This window comes from Ischnura elegans, chromosome 12, assembly GCF_921293095.1.
Source record: "Ischnura elegans chromosome 12, ioIscEleg1.1, whole genome shotgun sequence".
Taxonomy (NCBI): domain Eukaryota; kingdom Metazoa; phylum Arthropoda; class Insecta; order Odonata; family Coenagrionidae; genus Ischnura; species Ischnura elegans.
Window position 1 is genome coordinate 4642816 of NC_060257.1, and position 20288 is coordinate 4663103.

The 20288-nt window shown below is 42.1% G+C and overlaps 1 protein-coding gene and 1 long non-coding RNA gene across 2 annotated transcripts in view; one reads left to right on the forward strand and one right to left on the reverse strand.

The window, feature by feature from the left end:
- The window catches only part of LOC124169422 (G-protein coupled receptor dmsr-1-like), a 78839-nt gene extending 65718 nt beyond the window's left edge, over positions 1–13121 (forward strand). Inside the window, exons 5-7 of the mRNA XM_046548015.1 lie at positions 3838–3949; positions 10081–10605; positions 11824–13121. Coding sequence (XP_046403971.1) covers positions 3838–3949; positions 10081–10605; positions 11824–12147 — 961 coding nt within the window. The 3' untranslated portion in view covers positions 12148–13121. The remainder of the gene's footprint in view (positions 1–3837; positions 3950–10080; positions 10606–11823) is intronic.
- A 2809-nt stretch (positions 13122–15930) lies between these two features.
- On the reverse strand, positions 15931–18590 carry LOC124169064. Its single transcript, XR_006867025.1, has 2 exons — positions 18532–18590; positions 15931–17326 (listed from the first exon to the last, which is right to left on the reverse strand). It is a non-coding gene; the product is annotated as an uncharacterized LOC124169064 (long non-coding RNA).
- Positions 18591–20288: the final 1698 nt, after the last annotated feature.

Sequence of the window (20288 nt, forward strand, 5' to 3'; positions counted from 1 at the left end):
GGAGCGGTATTCTGTATTTCAAATACTCTTCGGCCTGTATTTTGCCCAGCCCTGCCCGGATAGCATATCAGAAGGCGTGTGGCAGGGGGTACTATGACTGCAGTCGTAAAATCAAAGAAGGAAATGAGCGCTAAGAAAAAGTTCTGTGTCCCACCCAGTATTATTTGATGTGCTTTATTGTTATCGGGGGAAGAACGAAATCCCACGCCTATCCGTTCGGCAAAATATCTCTCTTAATTTATCGTTTCTATCGGATCTAGAAATATATTTGGGGTCTCATATCTATGGCTATCTATCTAACAGCACGAACCTCAAAATTTGGCCGTAATAGATAATAGTGCTCTGTCAATAAAAAATTAAATTCAAGCAAAAAACACTCTTTGTTTGCAAATGTATGCTTCTTTTTCAGTTTTATGTGTTTTAAGTTTTTTCTTAAAATTATAAACAATTAAAAAATAAATCGTTATTTGTTCTTCTGAAAAGTTGCTATTTTTGAGATACGTGTTGCCATCGATATGAAGTTCTCCGTATCGCTCCGAAAGATATCCATTCTTAATTGCTCTAGCATTCTAAGCTCAGTCTACAACGGCTTCTAATCCAATTCGCGTAACGTTTTCTGCACGGCATACCTGTATTCATTTGTTTTTTCTTAATTGACTGGAAAATGAATCTAACAGAACGGAGCATGCATTTTAGGGCTTGCTGTCACTTACATTATGTATCCTCACGTATCTGTTTCGAATTCGAAAGGATTTCCTTCTCTCACGTACATGATTTCTGATACTGTCCTCTGATAAAATTCGCTGTCAATCCTATTATTTTACCATGTTTAGAATATGTCGAGAATATCGACTAGAAAAGGTGCTTTTCAAAATTGCTCGGAGAGAGGAGGGACATTTAGTCCGCTCTTTTGAAAACGCTTTGCAGCTCCTACATGACCTATTTGTAGTTATCCTTCCTTTCAAAGGTTTCCATTCCAAACACCCCTAACATAGCTGCGATAGTGAGTGACATACTGTCTCCTCTTTTATGCCTCCCTATCCAAGAGTACTGACTTCCTTTGAAATTTCTCAGGCCTTCAAGTATCTGATGTACTATGCACCTCAGTCACATATCCCTCCACTGCAGTACTTTGAACCATAGCGGAATCTCTACTCCGCCGAAATTTGATGTGAGTCACTTGTGCGAATCGGACGTGCCCTTTGGGCTCAAATGATTTGGCGCCGGCGCCCTGCGACGAAGTTGTTTACGTCGACACGGGCTGACTTTGAAAATCTACTTTGGTGGGAATTCTGCTTTAAGTCGAGGAAGCTCTCAAAAACATTCGAAGAGATTTCCCTTTGAGTTGGAAGCGCGTCTTTGCATTCCAAAACACACGCTCATATCGATTATCTCAGATGATGCTTCGATCAAAAGGAGCGCATGATTCGTTTGCACCGCGAGAGCATTTATAAATCGGATTGAGTATATCGGAGAGTAAGTAAACTTCGACAGCGGAAAATACACACTTTATAAGATGCACCACTCACATAATACTCGACAAGATAAGCTAAATCAGCAACCATTTTTTTTATTTCAGAGGCAGTCGTGAACGAAACGCATTTTTTTCGCCAATTTGTTTATTTAGGACGGAGATGGATTTTGAGGGATAAGAGAAATACTCATTTTTCAGCTCTTTGATCCTTTACCTTTATATTTTTATCTTTAAGACATCTAAACGAGGTTTTGAATATTCGTAATTCAATTCACGTAACGGGCTTTCTTCTGTTGATGCTCGCGAATATATTATTTCCCATTTCATTATTTTTAGTCTAGTTTTAGTTATAGATTATACTTAACTTAAGCGTATTCAGAAGCTGTCCCGATAAAACGACATTTACCTCTACCAATATTATTTATGCGCGTTTGCCTGTGTTGTTTTCGTTAGCAGAAGCTTAAACATTTATCACTGAGAACATTAATAGAAGCACTTCTTAACAATCATTTACAGAATGTTATTCACAATGTCTATGAGGCCATATTTTGTATCATTACTTGATAATTTTTAGCCTTTTCGTTGCAAATATCAATGTTTATTGGTGATTGTTTTTCTGGTTCCTTCCGCGATGACTTATATTAAAAAAGTTTTTATATTATAAAATTTAAAAGAAAATAATTATACAATTTTATGATTATGACAATTAATTCACCGTTGAACCCTCCGTAATAATCAATGCTTATTATTATTTCATTTTTCATTCATTTGGTTTTTTAATATTTCAAATACAATAACATATTCAGCAAATGCCATTAGAGTAGTGTGTGACGAGAGAGATAACCGAGTAGCCAGCATTTGCGTGAAATGCGATTTCTCTCTCTCCACTATTTGTCCAGCAGATCCCCTTCTAATCCCAGATTTCCTTTCCCACATGTTCCACATTTCTTAATCACTCTTTCACCTTCTTATCCCAGAATCGCTAGATCTTGGTCCCTTTTATTAAGGCAAAAAATGGCAGACTTGAGCTCAAATTCAAGGACCGAATAGTAGTAAAATAATAGAAAATTACTAATTGCATGAAGAAATCCTCATCATCCTACATCAATAATCCTAAGATTGGTTTGACGCAGCTATCCATTCCGCGAGCCTTTTCTTAGCGACGCATTTCTTCTCTTATACATCCTTTGTAACCCTTTGTCCTATGTAACTCATTCGGGGCCGTCCCTTGCCCTTTTTCCCTTCCACCTGTCCTTCTACGATTGTCTTCATTCGGCAACCATGCCTCAGATTGTGGCCAATTAAGTTGTTCCGTCTTCTGCTTAAGGTTTTTAAGAAGACTTCTCTTTTATCCCACTCTTCTTAGCACTTCCTCATTACGTAAACGGTCAATCCATTTTATCTTCATCATTCTTCGGTAGCACCACATTTCGAATGCTTCCACTCTTGCCATCTCTAAGCATGCCAAGGTCGAACCCTCGATACCATACAGAAACATGCAGTATCTGATGAATTATTTCCTCCATGAAATAATATGACAAGAATTCGTACTATGGTTATAATGTGTCATGTAATAATTTTCCACCAACGAATTCACACACATAGGGCTGTGCGGTTCAGGAAATCGGGCTCGAGCCATTACCTTCGCATTTCGATCTAAATTTGATTTTTCGACTTCGATATTGACCATTTCGTTTGATTTCAGCTGCGCCTATGATAACGTCATCCGTCCAGAGTGAAGTACTTTTCTCTTAATCCAGTGAAATCGGAAAGCACGCCCTCGATCTTCAAGAAAGCATCTTAATCAGTTGATCTTTCTCAAAAAATTAGGGAAGCCGAATGGTTCCAAGCGCAATACCAAAAATTTGTGAATGCGTAAATTATTACTACTGATAATTCAATAATTATTCAAAGAATGTTTTCTACTCAAATGTATTTTTCGGATGAAAAATTAAACATTTTTTGAATGAACTGTATTTTTTTCAAATAGAACCTTCAATTTTTTCGATAAATCGATCTTTTGGTTCAAATTTCGATTTTGTTAAAAAATTGAGCTTTTCAATTTCGATTAAAATCGGTCGCTTGAAAAATCGATTTAGACCGAAAAATTCCCATGAAACCTGTGCACCGGATAGCCGCTCATCCCAAATGAATTCCATCGGAAAAATATCCCTTAACTTATAATTTCTGTTGGACTTAGAAAAAATATGTATTACAGTTCTAAGGTGATGGATGCTCTCTCCTTATCACCGTGAAAGATATCTGATCTTAGTGGCTCAAGCAATCATAGCTAAGCTCGTAGCCTCCAAGTCTCTAGCGACTAATTCGTAGTAATATACATATATTTGCCGTGCATTTTACAGATACATCCCGTTCGCGGCTTACACCATCCTAAGCACTGCAGGCCAGCCACAGCACCACATCTACACCTTTCCCTGGGCCGCCTTCACGCTATTCCACGCCAACTTCGGACAGGTGAGTGAACAAAATCAGCCACACGCGAACATGTGGTAGTCAAAAATTAAAAGGAAGGAAGACTACGCACTCCGCCGTCACACCTTTGGTGAAGCCGGCCGCAGAGCGGCGCCACCAGTCCATGTGAGGCTAACAACAGGCGAATTCTATGTAAACTCCACGTGAGGCTACCAACGGGCGAATTCTATGTAAACTTACTAAGGTTTAAGTAAAAATCCAGAATAAATTAATTACACTCATATTTGATAGATAGATATTGTAAAATTAAACCTCAATAAATAAAATTTAAACAATGGATACATTAAAATATCACCAATGAAGATAATGTGTCACAATACGGTCAGCGTCGAGCATCACAAGGTACTTAAATTAGCCTTGAACAAACTGTTAGCCTTCACTCCGGAGAGTTTTTCATCTTTCTTTGCATGTCCAGCACGTCGTCGTTCCTCCTCCTCTCCGTCCGCTTCAATTTCGCCATTCTTCTCCACACCCACATCTCGAAAGCCTCCAGTCTTCTCTCGCCCTCCTTCCAAAGTGTAGACGTCTGTTACTCAAGGTAAACTGTTCTAATGAAACAGTTCATAAAACTCATTAATTTTACAACCTAAGGTGCAAAACCTGTCGTCTGGAATTCAAGAAATCTATCCTCCATGTTGCAATATCATAAGAATCAAACGAGCTGAGAAGAGAATCCAATGCTAACCAAGCAATTTCCCATGCATTGAAATCAGCGTTATTGTAGTATCAGCTATGTCAAGATGGCCAGATGCGTAATTTTTTGGCTTGGTTCGGGAAGGGGGGAATCAGCATTCAATTGTTTACAGCCCAGAGTGGGATTGTTCTCCAAAAATTGAATGTTTCCGATTTTGGACATCAATTGTCGTCGATTGTTGGTGGTTTGTCGGTATCGATAATCAATACATAGGCATCATTTCCGGATCATTCATCATTTCTATGAGGGGGCTAATTATATTTACTTAATTTTTTATTTATTTTATTTCATTTGCCCAACGATTTGCAGGAGAAAATATGGGATACGTCAATAATCCGAATGAGAGTGCGAGATGGAAGACTTACGTTCCAAACGATTGGTTTTGCACCTTTGGCTGTAAAATTAATTTGCTCTATGAGCAGTTTTAGCAAAATATTTTACCTTGAAGGTAAATATAGGTGGACGAAAACTTCTGCGGGTACAGGGATTCAACTATTAGGGAAGTACATTAGAGGAAGACGGATACAGCAGTAAGGACGTCAGGAAGAGAATTGCGTCAGAAAAGGAGGCGTTCATGAACAGGAAGGAGCTAATGAGAGGATCGTGGTGCAATAGTTTAAAAAAAGAATAGTGAAGAGTCTGATATGGAGTGTAGTTCTTTACGGTGCAAAAACGTGGACACTTAGGAAGGAAGACTAGAGAAGATTCGAGGCATTTGAGATGTGGGTGTGGCGAAGAATAGAGAAGGTGAAATGGACGGAAAGGAGGAGAAACGACGAAGTGCTGGACATGGTGGGTGAGGAGAAGCAGCTTCTAGATACGAAGGAGACAGAAGGTATGGGTGGTGGGAGAGGGGATGTTGACAATGGTGTTAGAGGGAAGAATGTTAGGTAAACGAGGGAAGGGAAGTAAGAGAATAGGACTTTTAGATAGAATGTGAAAGAGAGTAGGCCTTGTTGTGAATTGAAGAGGGAATTACATGAAGGAAGGGTAGACTGCCGGAGTACTTCTTAAAAACTCCATGGAACCAACATTAATCGGTGGAATACATAAATAAACTATCGTCAAAGCCCTAAAAGTGAGTCTAAAATACGTTTGAAAATGTTTAATGGCCACCTGGGTGAACTCCAACGCAGCGACGGCTCGCATTCGATCATGGGATTAAGAGACGAAGCAGCAGACGAAGGAACGCATCAATTGCTAATGTTTTGAAAGGGGCAGCGGATCCTTTACTTTGAGAGACATGAGAGCAAAAAGAAAAGAAACAAGAGCCGAGTTATAATTGGCCTCCTCAAGAAGAAGAAGACTAAATATTTGATGAATAAGACAGGAGGCTGGGGAATTCCGGGAAGGCCTCTTCATATAGGAGGAAATGCGAAGAAAAACGTCAACGTTTTACGAGAGCAGCTTTTTTTTCAAAGCACAGTGTTCATCGCAATGAAGTACTTCGTGACATAACTTTCGAGTGTGTGTGTGTTTGCAGTTGGGCATTGATTGGTTCATCGTGTCTCGCTTTTCGTTCCACTTCAAAACTTCGTGCTGCAAATGAATAGCGCTGAAGTATCGCAAGCCCCTTCTCACTACATTTCGAAAGCAAAGATACCCGTGTTTGGGGCACTGCTGTGTCAAGTAAAGGTTTATACCACTTATCATTTATTAATTTTAACGAAAATGGTACGCATGTTGGAAGAATGACAATTTAAAGTGCACTTATGTCAATAAAACTTAAACATAGGAGCAGGGCCGTCGCTGGCTGATCTGGCGCCCGGGGCAAACAGGGATCGTTTGCCCCGCCCCCTAAACATCTGCAATCAGGAGATTTGAAAATATAATTGAAAACATTTTTTCATAATAAAGATATTTTATTGGAAGTAAGGAAATAAAACTTTGTAAGGTTCAGTTATTTAATTATGGGCACGACCCGGGTTTCGTAACTTGGTTACATCGTCATGTGACTGATCTTGCATGCATCATACATTTATACACAAAGTACACAAGTGACTGTGAGGACATGCATCGGAAAGGAAAAGGACTGGTTGAAAGGGCGGGGGTGAGGGTTGAACACGGGCTGAAATAGAGAGAGGGGGTGGGGGTAAGGGGGAAAGGGGCAGCCTTGATTTGGGACGAGGGTTTTTCCTATGAGGATCTGACCAGCCAGGGGAGGGCGGGGTTAAAGTGGGTGAGGAGACGAGAGCTAAAGAAGGTGGCGGTGTTGGGGAAGAAAGAGAGGATTAGACGCTACCTCTATGATTAGCGGGGTACATTGAGTTTTCTAAATCACAATAGTCCGGCTGTGGAAGGAGCTGGTATGGGTTAATGATTTCCCCGAAGGACATGGGTCACTGGGGGAATTTTGGTAACGGCACTGCGTAGTATTCGTTCTTGGAAAGTTTAACGGCACACAGGTGGATAGGCACTTGAAAATTTAAAGGTTGTCACTATAGGAGATCATTGATGGGGATGGAAAAGAGAGGGGAGTGGGAGAGGTTTCACAAAGTAAAGCCTGAAGTTATTAGTTATATATTTTATTGATTATGAAAGTAAAACATACAAAGATATTTAAAAATTTCGAAATGAAACAGTACAATAAAAATGGAAATACATAGTATTATTGAAGAATATTTATTGAATATTATAATGGAATTTTTCTCATCTTACTTTTTGCGGAGGATTTGATCAATTCTTGAAAGTTCAATTCTCTAGGTTCCTCATTCTCAATAGATAACGTTGCTAGTGCAACCAATCGTTCTTGGGAAATTGACGACCTCAAGTAGGTTTTTTTTAAGTTCCTGCTAACTGAAACATCTCTCCCCGCCAGCTACTGTGACCGGTATCGTGAGTAAAGTAGGATAAGCTATTCACAGGTTTGTGAATAAGTCGTGGTGGTCACTCTTCTTCATAGAATTCAAAATCTTCAATGGTGTCGCTGGTGTTATTTTCATTTATTCGTCAGTAATTGAGCCGACATGCTGTAGTTCATTGCACAGTTCAGTCCCGTAAATGTCGGAAATACCTTCACGCGTCAGGTAGTTCTGAAGTTCCTGGCAACACATCTTTAATTGATCAAGTTTTTGAGACAATTTCTCGCGAAATTTTACCAAACAAAATCACAAAGTGTTTAATAGCTCTGACACTTTCACCTAAAATTCGTCAACTTCTCGTTTCTCACTTCTGGAGGGGACATTACCATTTATGCAGGATGCAAATTATCGGTAAAAAAAAACTTTTGCCGACCGCGTAAGACACGAGCCGATGTTATGTTTCTCTGGGTTTTGCGGCGTGAAGGAGACTCTTTCATTGCGTTGAAGAGAGCTGAGAGCGCCACGCAGCGGATAACGTTGTTAGTCAAAATAAAATAAAAATTAGTCGGTGAACACGGTGCGCCCCCAATTTGCTGCGCCCTGGGCAAAATGCCCCGGTTGCCCCGCCCTCGCGACGGGCCTGCATAGTTACATCGAGCGAATCGAGCGGTAACAAAAAAAGACCACAAACCGATGCGCTGGCCACCTCCTTGGTTATTTTTCATTAAATTAGATGATGCTAGGCCAGTGAAGGTTTTATTTGATGAAGAAAAGTGATGAATTTAAGTCGGGAGAGAATGTATTAGGGCGGAAAGAAGGTAGAAAAGAGAACGCATAATAATTGATGACCTTTGCATTGGCATGTGGAGTCAGGAGTTCAAATTGGTGTGGAGGGAAGGTACTCTTTCTAATGTTGACGAAGGAAACAATATCAGGACTGTCAAAGTGGGAATTAAGGAAGGAATTCTATATTTCTGTTTGAAGTCTGAGACGGTGGAGAATGGGGAAAGAGGGAGGATGGACTTGAAAGTTATTGACATAAAAATGAATCATATCTGCATCGAAACTCATCGAATGTAATGTTCAAAAAGAATCTTCGAATCTTAAGCCCGAATCACACGATCATTATATCCGTTATTGCTAGTGATCACTCGCAAATGATCGTCGCCGGCAATTATTTTTTGCGATCACTCCAATGATGAGGATTCCCATCACTTTTTTCATCACTCGTCCGGTCACTTTTTCCGTCACTAAAACCGTCAACAAAACCCCATATCAGCCAATCGGAACGCATTCCCATATGGAGCGATTGCAGCGCAGCCTTTGGCAATCGTGGGAACGACATTCCGATTTTAAGACTTATTCACTTAAGCCATTTAGAGGTTCAACTAAATAATTACAAGATCACCATGGTTAAATTGAGATTGGCCGTCCATCAATTAGGTATCAGTTGCAGCAAAATATTGCCTTATTTCGTTAATCTTCCGGGACACATTTTGCCGATGCGGTTAACCCCTTGCCCAGAATAAATTTCTAAGATTGGCATTCGAGTTCGAATCTCAGCTCACGGACACTATCCAATGGCTACCGATATTAAAAAAGGATACATTCCAGGAAAATGGGTTACGGAATATTCTCCGCGTAAGTCCATCTTTGTAGACAACAGTTTCGCCGGCATTCCTCACGTCAATGAAGTGTAGAGAGGTGGTTTCGACCGTCTTTTACGGATATTATGTCGTTGTCAGGCGTCTCCTCATTGGCCCATTTAGGAGGAAGGAGACTTCTCATTGGTCCGTCTTCCCTGGCGTTTTCCTTTTCTTTTTCTCGCGAGTTGGTTTGAGCACTCTATTCCAGTAGTTGAATAGTTGACATCCGTCTTCTCCGCTGAAGGTTTTCGTGAACTTCATAATCTCTATCGCCTCCCTAATGATACGTGGATAGCATCTCTTCTCCTTGGCAGCTACTTTTGCTGCGTCAAAGTCAGCATTGTGGGTGGGCACAATCAAGGTGTACTCAGCTATCTTTGAGAGGTGCAGTTGTTAATTTATTGTGGCCCTTTATATATATATATACAGTGTCATTGAAGCCGTATTTTTAGGGCTCTGCACGGCACTGCCATTGCACAGTTATATACTCGGTATTGGGTTCCTGAGAGCAGGGGCGCAGCTAGCAATTAGGCTGGGGGGGTTTAGATGCAACTAATACCGGGGTGAGTGGGGGTATGGAATACCCACCAGGATAAGAGGTAGGTGCGAGATTAATAAACTGCGGAATTTTAAGATAAATGGTTCAAAATGGTGAGTTTTACGGCTTTCTGGGGGATTATTAATTAATTACTTACACTATTCTATTAGTAATATCAATCCAATTTAGTAAAATGGATTAAACTTAAAAAATTCTCTGCGCTCTGGCGGGGGTTAACTCCCCTCCCTGCGCCACTGCCTGAGAGAACTATATCCTTTGATTTGATCCTCCTTTGATCCTCAATTGATTCTTGTCTCTTTACTGTCGTCTGCAAAGATGGACACACGAGTTGCATATCCCGTAAGCCTCTCCGCCGAATCATCTCCGCGCCGTGTAAGCCCATACAATTCTACTTTGTATCATCATCACGACAGGTCTTCCACACGGTGTCCATCTGGCTGACTGTTCTTCTCGCCGTGTGGCGCTACGTGGCCGTCGGTCATCCGCTGCGCAACCGTGAGTGGTGCGGTCGCGCGCGTGCGCACCGTGCCATCTTGGTCGCCTACGTGGCCTCGCCGCTCCTCTGCGCGCCGTTCTACTTCGGCATGTCGATCCTCTCCAAGCAGGCGGCGTTGCCAGATGGCTTCAACGGCACCCTGTACTTCGTGGGGCACTCGGACCTGAGCCACGCCAGGGACGACCTGCTGCTCAAGCTCAACTTCTGGCTCTACGCCGTGCTCATCAAACTGCTGCCGTGCGCGCTGCTCACGCTGCTCAGCTTGGCGCTGGTATCGGCCCTGGCGGGCACGGAGCGACGGAGGCGCCAGGTGATCAAGCGAGGGCCAGCGGGAGGCGCGGGAAGCAGCAGGAGGGGAGCGGGAGTGGGGCGCAGGGCCGACCGCACCACGGGAATGCTGCTCGCGGTGCTGCTGCTCTTCCTGCTGTCGGAGGTGCCGCAGGTGAGTGCACCACACAACACACCCTATCACCTGACGATATATCTATGGCAATAAGGGTGATGTATCCAAAACGCTTTTTTATCACACGATGGATATTTTGACTACGTTGCATAGACATCCAAATTGTGATATCCGTGATGTAAAAAATAGTTTTTCCAAACAGTAATTATCGGTAGCATATGTTTTGTATAGAGTTGAAGAGCACACATGTTTTGTTTAATGTCTAGAATTACTTAAAACCATAATAAGCGCACCCATTAAGTATCTACTCATTACATGTTGTGAAGAAACCTAAGAGATGTTGTGTTATGGACCTCCATGTCAGACATTCCTGCAACATTATTTTGCGGATCCTTTGGATATTTGGCAGATGTCCATACAACGTTAATTGGATTTATAATGATGCATACATTCATTATAATAATGAAATTAAGTGGATAAACATGGATATTGTAAGGATGTCATATGATAAAGCCGACAATGTTGTATGGATGTTTTGGGATATAGATAGCTGCTTGGGTACTATCAGCTGTGAAACAGAAAGGTAGTTCTAATGGCCGTAACGATCTGCCATTAAAATACTGTAGGAATCAGCGAAATTTTTTATTGTTTTCTGGTAATACTTGCCTAATATTCCATCTAAAAGGTTAAAAATACTTTCTCTTGTTATAAATAGAGATAACAGAAAATAAGGCGTGCGACAGGATATAAAATTTTAAAACTCTATGAAAACTATGAATTGGGCAATGACATTTTAGTAGATAGACACTGCAAATTGACCGAGGTCAAAGGTGAGAGAGATTACCAATTACCAATGTTGGGTTCACCGCGCAAACAACTACGCTATACAGCTACCTCAATTCCATTGGCCCATCACCGAAATAAGAAATTGTCCGGGCCTTTGTCCACATCACTACCTTATCCCCATAGCTATTTACTGAAGTCAGGATGGCCAAAACGGCCGATTCTCGCTCCACAATGTAGGTTCGAAATACATTGATAAATCACATTGCTGGCAACTTCAACAGTTGTATACATAACCCCTCGGAGTTCAATACGGTTCACGGTTAATCCATTATCATTAATAGTTTTCGCGATGATATTCTCTTTTATAGTCCCAAATAATCCCACAACATTCGTGTATCAGCTTGTCTCCTCGGTTAGCCTAATGGGACTTACGCATAAGGAATGTGACTGGTACTTTTCTTGTATTTGCAGGGCGTCTTAGGACTCCTCTCGGTCATAATCGGAAAACGGTTCTTCCAAGACTGCTACCATCGCTTGGGCGAGGCGATGGACCTTCTGGCCCTGGCAAACGGGGCGGTCAACTTCGTGGTCTACTACACGATGAGCCGCCAGTTCAGGGACACGTTCTCCTCGGTGTTCTGCCGCAGGACGGCCATCAAAGGCACACCCTCGGAAGAAGACGGCAACGGAAACGCGAATCCAGCGCCACCCATGGAGGCCCCCCTCAGGGGACAGTCTACATGGATCAGCCGGAGAGACAGCGGCGCCGCCGAGACGCAAGTGACCGCCGTTTGAATTACGTTGCCTCGAAGAAATGTGAACCCAAAATGACGGTGCCAGAGACTCCAAAACAACCACTGCGAGAGGGAATGTTAACAGCAAAGGGTAGGCAAGTTGTAATGAGTGAGTTTCCTCCCACTACATCTGGAAACTGAAAAAAAAAACCTTAGAATTCGTTGGGTCAGGAACTTCCTACCAGAATTTGATGCTTCGAGCCGAACATTGCCAAGTTTCGTATCTTCTACTTGGGAAATCACAGATAATGCACAGCGTACTAGTGTGCCAAGCGTACCCGAGTGTAGATATTCAGTACCCAGATATACACTCAAGTAGTCAGACAGACTCGAGGACTTAAGGACACGGATTTGAGTACTCGTGCATTTGTCTTACATTTAGTTATGGAGTGCCTAGATGAACGAATAAGTCCGGCACTGTGCCGGAGACTACACTGGATGAATCCAAATATATTGAGTAGATGGAAGCAGGGATAAAAGTTTAATGGATGTGATTCCTTCCAGAAAATCTCGAAGCTTGCTGAAAACCTCCCATATCGGTCTGTTATGAACTATCTTCAAGAGTGCGGTGGAGCAAGCTCCAGTCCTTCAGCTTTTGTGCTTAAAAGACATTGGACCGGCGGAGATGCTGGTGACCCCCGTTTTAAGGACACTGCCACGAATAGATGTTAAACCGACTGATGGCGGTACTTTGCCCGGAGACTCCGAAGCGACGACTATAGCGAATGATTCCTAATATCTTAATCGAACGGGGTTGAATATTAAAGGTGCGAGGGTGTTATAACTGCCAACGAAATCTCGAAGCTAATGCTAAACCGCCGTTATCGGTAGGTTTAGATCTGTCCCCAAAGATGCCTGTGCCAGAGACTTCGAAATAACCACTTTATTAGGAAATTCAAGTTTACTGAGCAGATTTAATCAGGATTAAATTTGCAATGGGTGGCAGAAGGAGGCAGGATCAATTTGTTAATGGTTGTGATGCCATCCAGAAAAATCTCTAGCAGGCTGAAAGCCTCCACTTAGGGTGTGTCACTAAATTCCTTCAAGAATGTGGTATTGCGAGTTCGAATTTAACAAATTTCATGTCTTCCACTTGGGAAGAGACGCAGATGACTGCCTTTTGAAGGACGCTGCCAAGAAAAATGTAAATCCGACTGCAAGCGACACTGTGCCAGGCCCTCTAAAAGAGAAAATATACGAGAGAATCCAAATATGTTGGAGCATCAAATGTGTTATGGGTGCGCTGCCTTCCAGCATATTTCTCGACTGGCAGAAAAACCTACGATTACGGTGTGTTTGGAACTGCGTACAGAAGTGTGGTATTGCGAGTTAGACGTTGCCAAGTTTCGTGTCTTCCACTTCGAAAACCCGCGTGATACACATGGTAGGAGTGTGCCGAATAGACCGGAATAGAGGTATACCAGGTCCCAGTTATGCTGCTGCCATGGTGTCTACCGCCCTGTTTGATATCTGATGGCGACAGTTTCGCCGGCGATCCCGCCACCATCTTCAGCTCAGAAGTGGAGCTCAACTGTCGGTGAAACTGCTATCATCTGGAATCAAGCAACGTGCGAAACCAGGACAGTATCTGCTACTCGTCACGGAAGCCTTCGCAAGAACTCAAGATAGGAATTGGAGTACTCGGAGAAGACACGAGTACTTGAGACAAGTATGCTAGTGCCAATGTATTCTTCCAAGTTCTGGAATATACGGGGTACCCAGACTTTTACATGAGACCACTGTGGAATAAATCTAGACAATCCGGCTAAATTCGGTGAGGTAATCGAGGGCTCTGAGAGGAACTGGTATTTACGGAGGTATTGAAGTATCTATTAATTCTCATGAACAGTTCTGGGGATCACCATCGGGTCGGAAACTGCATTACTGCCGAGGTTTCTGTATAAGACTCGGCCATTGTTCTCAGGGCTATGAGTGATATGGTGTAAAAGGAAGAGAAATATCATCAATCATATACTATCACTCGAAGCCCTGAGGATGATGGCCTAGTCGAACTTCGAAACGTCGCCAGCAACGCAGTTTCTGACACGGTGGTGATCCCGAGAACTCTTCACGAAATGTATTCGGCAGGAATCTTTCTTTTTCAATGTGTTTGTTTTATTTCGAAGTACTCATGAAATGCCATGGATGGGCGGTAGAATACCTACACCTAAGAACTCTAATTTTATTTGACGAGGTGAACGAGAGCTCAAAGAGGCATTAAAACGCCCGCCATAAATTAGTTATCCTGTAGTTTCGAATTTGGTTTTAAATTTCAATGAAGCCGCAGATATGGGTATTGCTTGGAATTCGAAGAATTGACCGTCTGTGGCGTGAGAGTAACAACTAATGTAAGTGAAAGGGCTCAACTCTATAGGCGTTTTTTCGTTTATCCTGTGTCAACTTCGTTGCCTCGAGCAATAAATGACTCATGGAACGATTCATCCGAAGATCCATCAGTTCTTCGAATGTGGTCATTTTCATTCGGAAATTCGTAATAACACCCGGGTCATGAGGAATTTTTGTTATCGTCTGGGTATTCATTCATTCGTCGGATTGATCGAAAACTCAGACGAATACAATGGTGCTCTGGTGTCAGTTCATGAAAACCTAACCGGATTCCAGAACATATTTAGCCAACTCCTAGCACCGAAAAACATCCTTCGGTGTGATAACAGGAGAAAAAGATTGATGAAGTGTTCATAACGGTTTTCAACGAGCAACTGAACCTCCGACAGCCTAGGCAGGCCACTGTTTGGCTTATTAGACTATCACGTGACAAAAGTCTTCCTCTTCCTTCAATCCCACCAATTCTAAGTCTACCTCTCAGCGCCCAAGATATTTGATACCAACTCTACCCCCAAGTGGCGTCCATGCAATGCATACACTGCGAAAATTTCATACAGAAGAGCTGCACCGTGTGGTGCTGAACACTCAATCAGGAAGGGACCACTGAGCTGAAAAAAACGAACAGCAACAGCCGAAACGATTTAAATTATGATGACGTTTTCTCGGGCTTCCAGCCGAGTTAGACTGGAGGATTTTAAGAGAGGGTCTCAACCCCACGAGCCAGGTTGCATAATGCCCCTCAGCCGTAGGTGTTATATAATGGTGCCGCAGAAAATAATACCCCGAAATTGCTAAATCAAGTTATACCAACGCCACAAATTTTGTTAAGAGCGTACGCCGTAAGCATTTATACTGTAGACCAAAGTTCTTTTCTTCCCAATGAAAGAGTAAGTTAATTGTTCCTAGCAACTACAAGAATTTGATTTTGCGAATTTGATACCTATATATGTCCATCTATTGTTTATATTACGACACCATCATCATCACTGGCCAACAATCCTAAGATTGGTTTGACTCAGCTCTCCACTAAGTTATCCTATCAGCCAATCTTTTCTCACCTACGTATTTCTTCTCTTTCACATCCTTCTTTACTTGTTACGTATATTTTGTTCGAGGTCTTCCTTTTCCGATCTAACCAACTACTTGTCCCTCGACGACTGTATTCATTAGACTATCATGTCCAGTGGTGCCGACTCCACGGGGCCTGAGGGGGCCCGAGCCCCCTCAAAAATTCGTTATGGATGTGAGGAAAAAATGTGTCATTCGGCTTGTCGATTTTTCCCGGAGTGTCCAGATATCGAGATTCGGGTTATCAGGGTTCTAATGTTGATAATATGACTCTTCTAAAATGCTTAAAAAAAACTTAAAACTCACTACTTATAAAATTTCCCGGGGCAAGGTCCCCGGATTTGGCCCCCCCAATAATTTTTGTAAGTCGGCTTCCCTGATCATGTCTCAAGATATGACCTAAAAGGCCTTCTTATCATGCGTCAACTTATTTCAAATAATGGATGGAATCTTTAGGCCACACTGAAGATAAAAACCTGTGTGATTTTTATCAGTCCAGGACCTCACTCAAACCTCAGCAGGTTTATTGGTCTTGCCAGCATCACCTCTCCCGATTCTGCACCCACTCCACTTCTGATCCAACTCTTCCTCTCAGTGTCTTTTACGATTTGGTCCTTGCAGCGATACTGTGGCCGTCCCAAAGGTCGCTTCCCTATTAGTAATCCTTCTAATGCAGTTTTTTCTATGTTCTCTCCTCGATACATACCTGAGTCATATACATACCTCCATTCAGATCCATACCTCCTCCTACACACCTGAGTCTTCCACTTTTGATTTGTCACTACAATGTCTGGAACATTATATGCCTCTCGTAGATCTTCGTTGCTCCGGGTCCTCCACATTCCATCATTGCTTATAGGACGGGAAATACACACCTTAAACTTTTATTTTCGAGCACTATACGTCCACTAGCGTCCTTCGATATCAAAGAATAATTACCAGATACGAGAAACTAGTAAGACCTCGAACCGTCCGCTAAATTCTTTAATTTAAATCGGCTGGAAACCGATCGAGAAAACGTCATCCAATCGATTTGCCGGCAATTGACCGGGCCTTTTACAGTTAAGGTGGGATTTCCGGGGTTACGAATCAATGACGAGCTTCGTTTATCTGTAAGGAAACTAATCCTTGGCAATGGCAGCAGAGCTAGGCGCTGAAAAGTCGTTTCCTTTTGCTGCTGACCTGGCTGAAGTCTCACGGGGACTTTACTCATGCCTTCCAACGATAAAAATTCATCAGACCTTAAGTGACTAAACATTGTCTCTTAAAGAGACGGAACATGAGGAGATGGACATTATTGTATTGCAATGGAACTAAGTGACATTTCACAAAAACGATCATCGTTTGGATACAAAATAAGTATCACTCTTTTTTGTGAGGTGATCTAATTGAAAGTATATAAAAAGGATTTTACTCTTTGTAACCATTGACGAGTGATTATTTACCACCTCTACACATACCCTCAGGTTTCTGCACTGTTCCGGTGTTCGGCTAACTGAGGACTGATAGGTAAGACGGCAAAATATTTTTGAAACGGCAACAAGTGTATGAATTCAAGATGCGAGAGTGCTAATGAAATATTAAAACAGGTTATTCAGGCAAGTACGCTGGGAAGATGATATGCCAACGTAACTGATCACACCCCGTTGCTCCAATCACCAATTTTATTGTCTTCTTAAACTCTGCATGATTACTTTTCATCCGTGGACCATATCTCTACCTCCGCTTCTCTGCTAATCCTGTTTTCTCTCTTCTAAATCAGGAGCCTTCAAATTTTTTTAAATATAAGGGCCACATTATTTATTTCCCAAATTTATGCGGGCCGAAGGAATAAAAAAGAAATTAAAAAACTGATCAGTGCTAGTAATTTAATTTCCCCAAAAATTAGAGTACAGACATTTGAAAAAATGGAAAATATCTTTTTGGAAAATATCAGGGTAAACTAAATCGATTCGTTCGCTTTTAGTTTTATGCAGCCAAATTAGTGTGACGAATAATACCGTCGTTTTGAACTTCAACATTTCATTAAAATCCGGATGCAGATTATATGAGCCACTTGTAATAATTGATTTCAAATGATTATCAAACAAAACTGCTTGATAGTTATTTATTTATTTCACACACCACCGAAAACAGCACTGTTCGGCCTTTACATCGGGGTTGATAACATTTAATAATCACAAACATCCATGCCCTGGATAAGGGTAACTTACCCAGGCGGGATTCGAACCCGCGACCTTCGGTATGGCAGGCGAGGACTTTACCCCGCCGCCACCGAGGCCGACAATAGATTTCACATAGCCCTGAATAATTATCCAGCTTTGAATAATTCAGTGATGCTAGCCGTGCGATAATTATTTTTTTAAACGCCAACACACGGATTTTTTTGGCGGGTCGGGTGGAATTATGTGTGGGGTAGGATCTGGCCCGCGGGATTGGAGACACCTGATCTATGTAAAACGGTAATCAACGTGGCCCACTTGCACACAGCGCACATTAAGTGCGTAAATTACATTCCAAAAATAACTCCCTAAATTGTAGAATTTTTGTAAGATAATTTTCTTGAAAAAGTAGCGGTCAAAGATCTGAAAAATTCAATGATGTCGGGCGAAAAGTGATGGAGCTCCTTCGCCATAATAGAGAAAGGAAAGTTGAAGGCAATTATTTAATGATGAGACCGGTTTCGATACTAAGAAACATCATCAGACCTTGTATCGAAACAGATCGCATAAGTTGTGGAACTGTAATGGTGCGGCCCGCCAGCTTAAAGTCGCGGGTCGCACGCTTTGAATTGCGTGGGTCCTTGCCCTCGGGGTCGGGAAGCGAATAATTATCACACACAAGTATTTTAAGTTTTTAACCCATAGTTTATTTCCCAATTTAAAATCCCAGCATCCAAATCAATTCAATGAAAATACATAAAGTAATGATGAATTCGTGCGTCTATAATAGCCAAAATTTAGAATATTACCAAATTCCCGGGAAGGTGAGGAGCTGCTGGTGATGGCGAGGCGCTTCGGCCATAAGGCCCGCGCTTCGACTCAAACTGACGGCAAATTGCCGATTGACCACAGGTGAGTCTACTGGAGACTGAGTAACTGAGTCCAGTAAGTGAGTGTGTGTTACTGAGTGAGTACCAATAGCATCGCCACCGTGCCATTATATAGGGAAGTGGAACCAGGATGTTTTCATCAAAGAGGAAGGGGAAGAGGAAGGTTAAGCGTTCTTGGAAGTGAAAAGGTACAAATCCCGAGGCATTGTTTGACCAAGCAGGCTATTCTGAGACGACACACAACAACATGTTTATGCAAATTTTGGAAATGGAAATCTTCCTCATTCGGATCACTACAGAACCTAGCGTCGCGTTTCCTGCCCCACTGTTGGCGGAATCGGACATTCGCAATTATTTCTGACTGAATTCTTACCAATTCAGAATGCCGTGAACGCCGAAAGAAAAAAGGTGGCGACATGTTATACTTTTGTGTTTAGACTGTGGTAAACCTTGTTTGCACCACTAATAATTGCAAATACGATTTCTTCCTAATTGCAGTTTGCATTGCATCTGCCGTTAGGTATAGTTTAATTTCAAACGGTGGGGAAATCGTTACTGGGAGTGAATTATGGATGATTACATCAGATAGGCTCTGCTCAGTGACGTAGCCAGGAATTTCGTTCAGGGGGGAGGCCCTAAACTGGGGGGTCCGGGGAAAGAGAAAAATAGGGTACTAACAATTATTACTCTGTTTTTCAAAAAATATCTTCCCCCGGCTGACTTAGCACTCGCCCTGATATCGGGGGATTCAGGTTCGAATCCCGTCCAAGGCGATTGATTTTTTTTCTCAGTAGAATTTTCGCTCAATCCTTTTAATCCTCCCCTCACTCATTCACTTCGGGTATGCCCTTGCCTCGAATAATTTTCCTGGACCAGGATTTTAACACGAATATCCTAACTGACGGTCGCCTTAATATGGTCACCAATGATGCCAATCAGGGGCGGATACAGATAAAACTCAAGGGGGGTGCAAAAGATATCTTGGACCACCTTTTCTTTATCGTAATAAGAAAATAATGAAGTCACATGCAAAGTTTAAGCAATTTTTATTTAAACTGATGATACACATATTCAAGACAATGCCATCTCATTATATAAAAAATTAAAATTGTGGCTCTTCAAAGGTCGGCAATGCGGGCGGATCCGCAAGAGTGGGGGGGGGGGGGGGGGGGCCGGACCCTCCCCTAATATGTATCCGCCACGGAAGCCAATAGATGACTATCTCTTGTACCAGCGCGCCAGACTTAGAAGACAGTTTGTATTAAGAGGATAGATCTCTGAAACAAACGCACGAGTTTCCGTGTATTTTGATTGGACGCAAGAATGAATTTTAAAAAAAGCACCGAATAACCACAGAAAATAGAACCTTTTCTAATTTGGATCAAACACTCGTACATGCTCCGGTTCACCAAAATCGCGCAGGCAGTCACATATTAACTCGTAATTGTTTATGCCTGGTTTATATCGTATACTCAGGCCTTTACAGATGCTGAAGGTATAAATGAAATATTCACTTCCAAACTGGTTTACTAGAACGGTATATCACCACATAATAGTCCCATGAAAGGGAGTCACAGTAAATAAGTACTTACATTGATTGACAATGATGAAAATGAAGCTACATGTCAGCATCCTCAATCCTTGGGTCTCAAAATATGAACGAAAATTATGCCCAT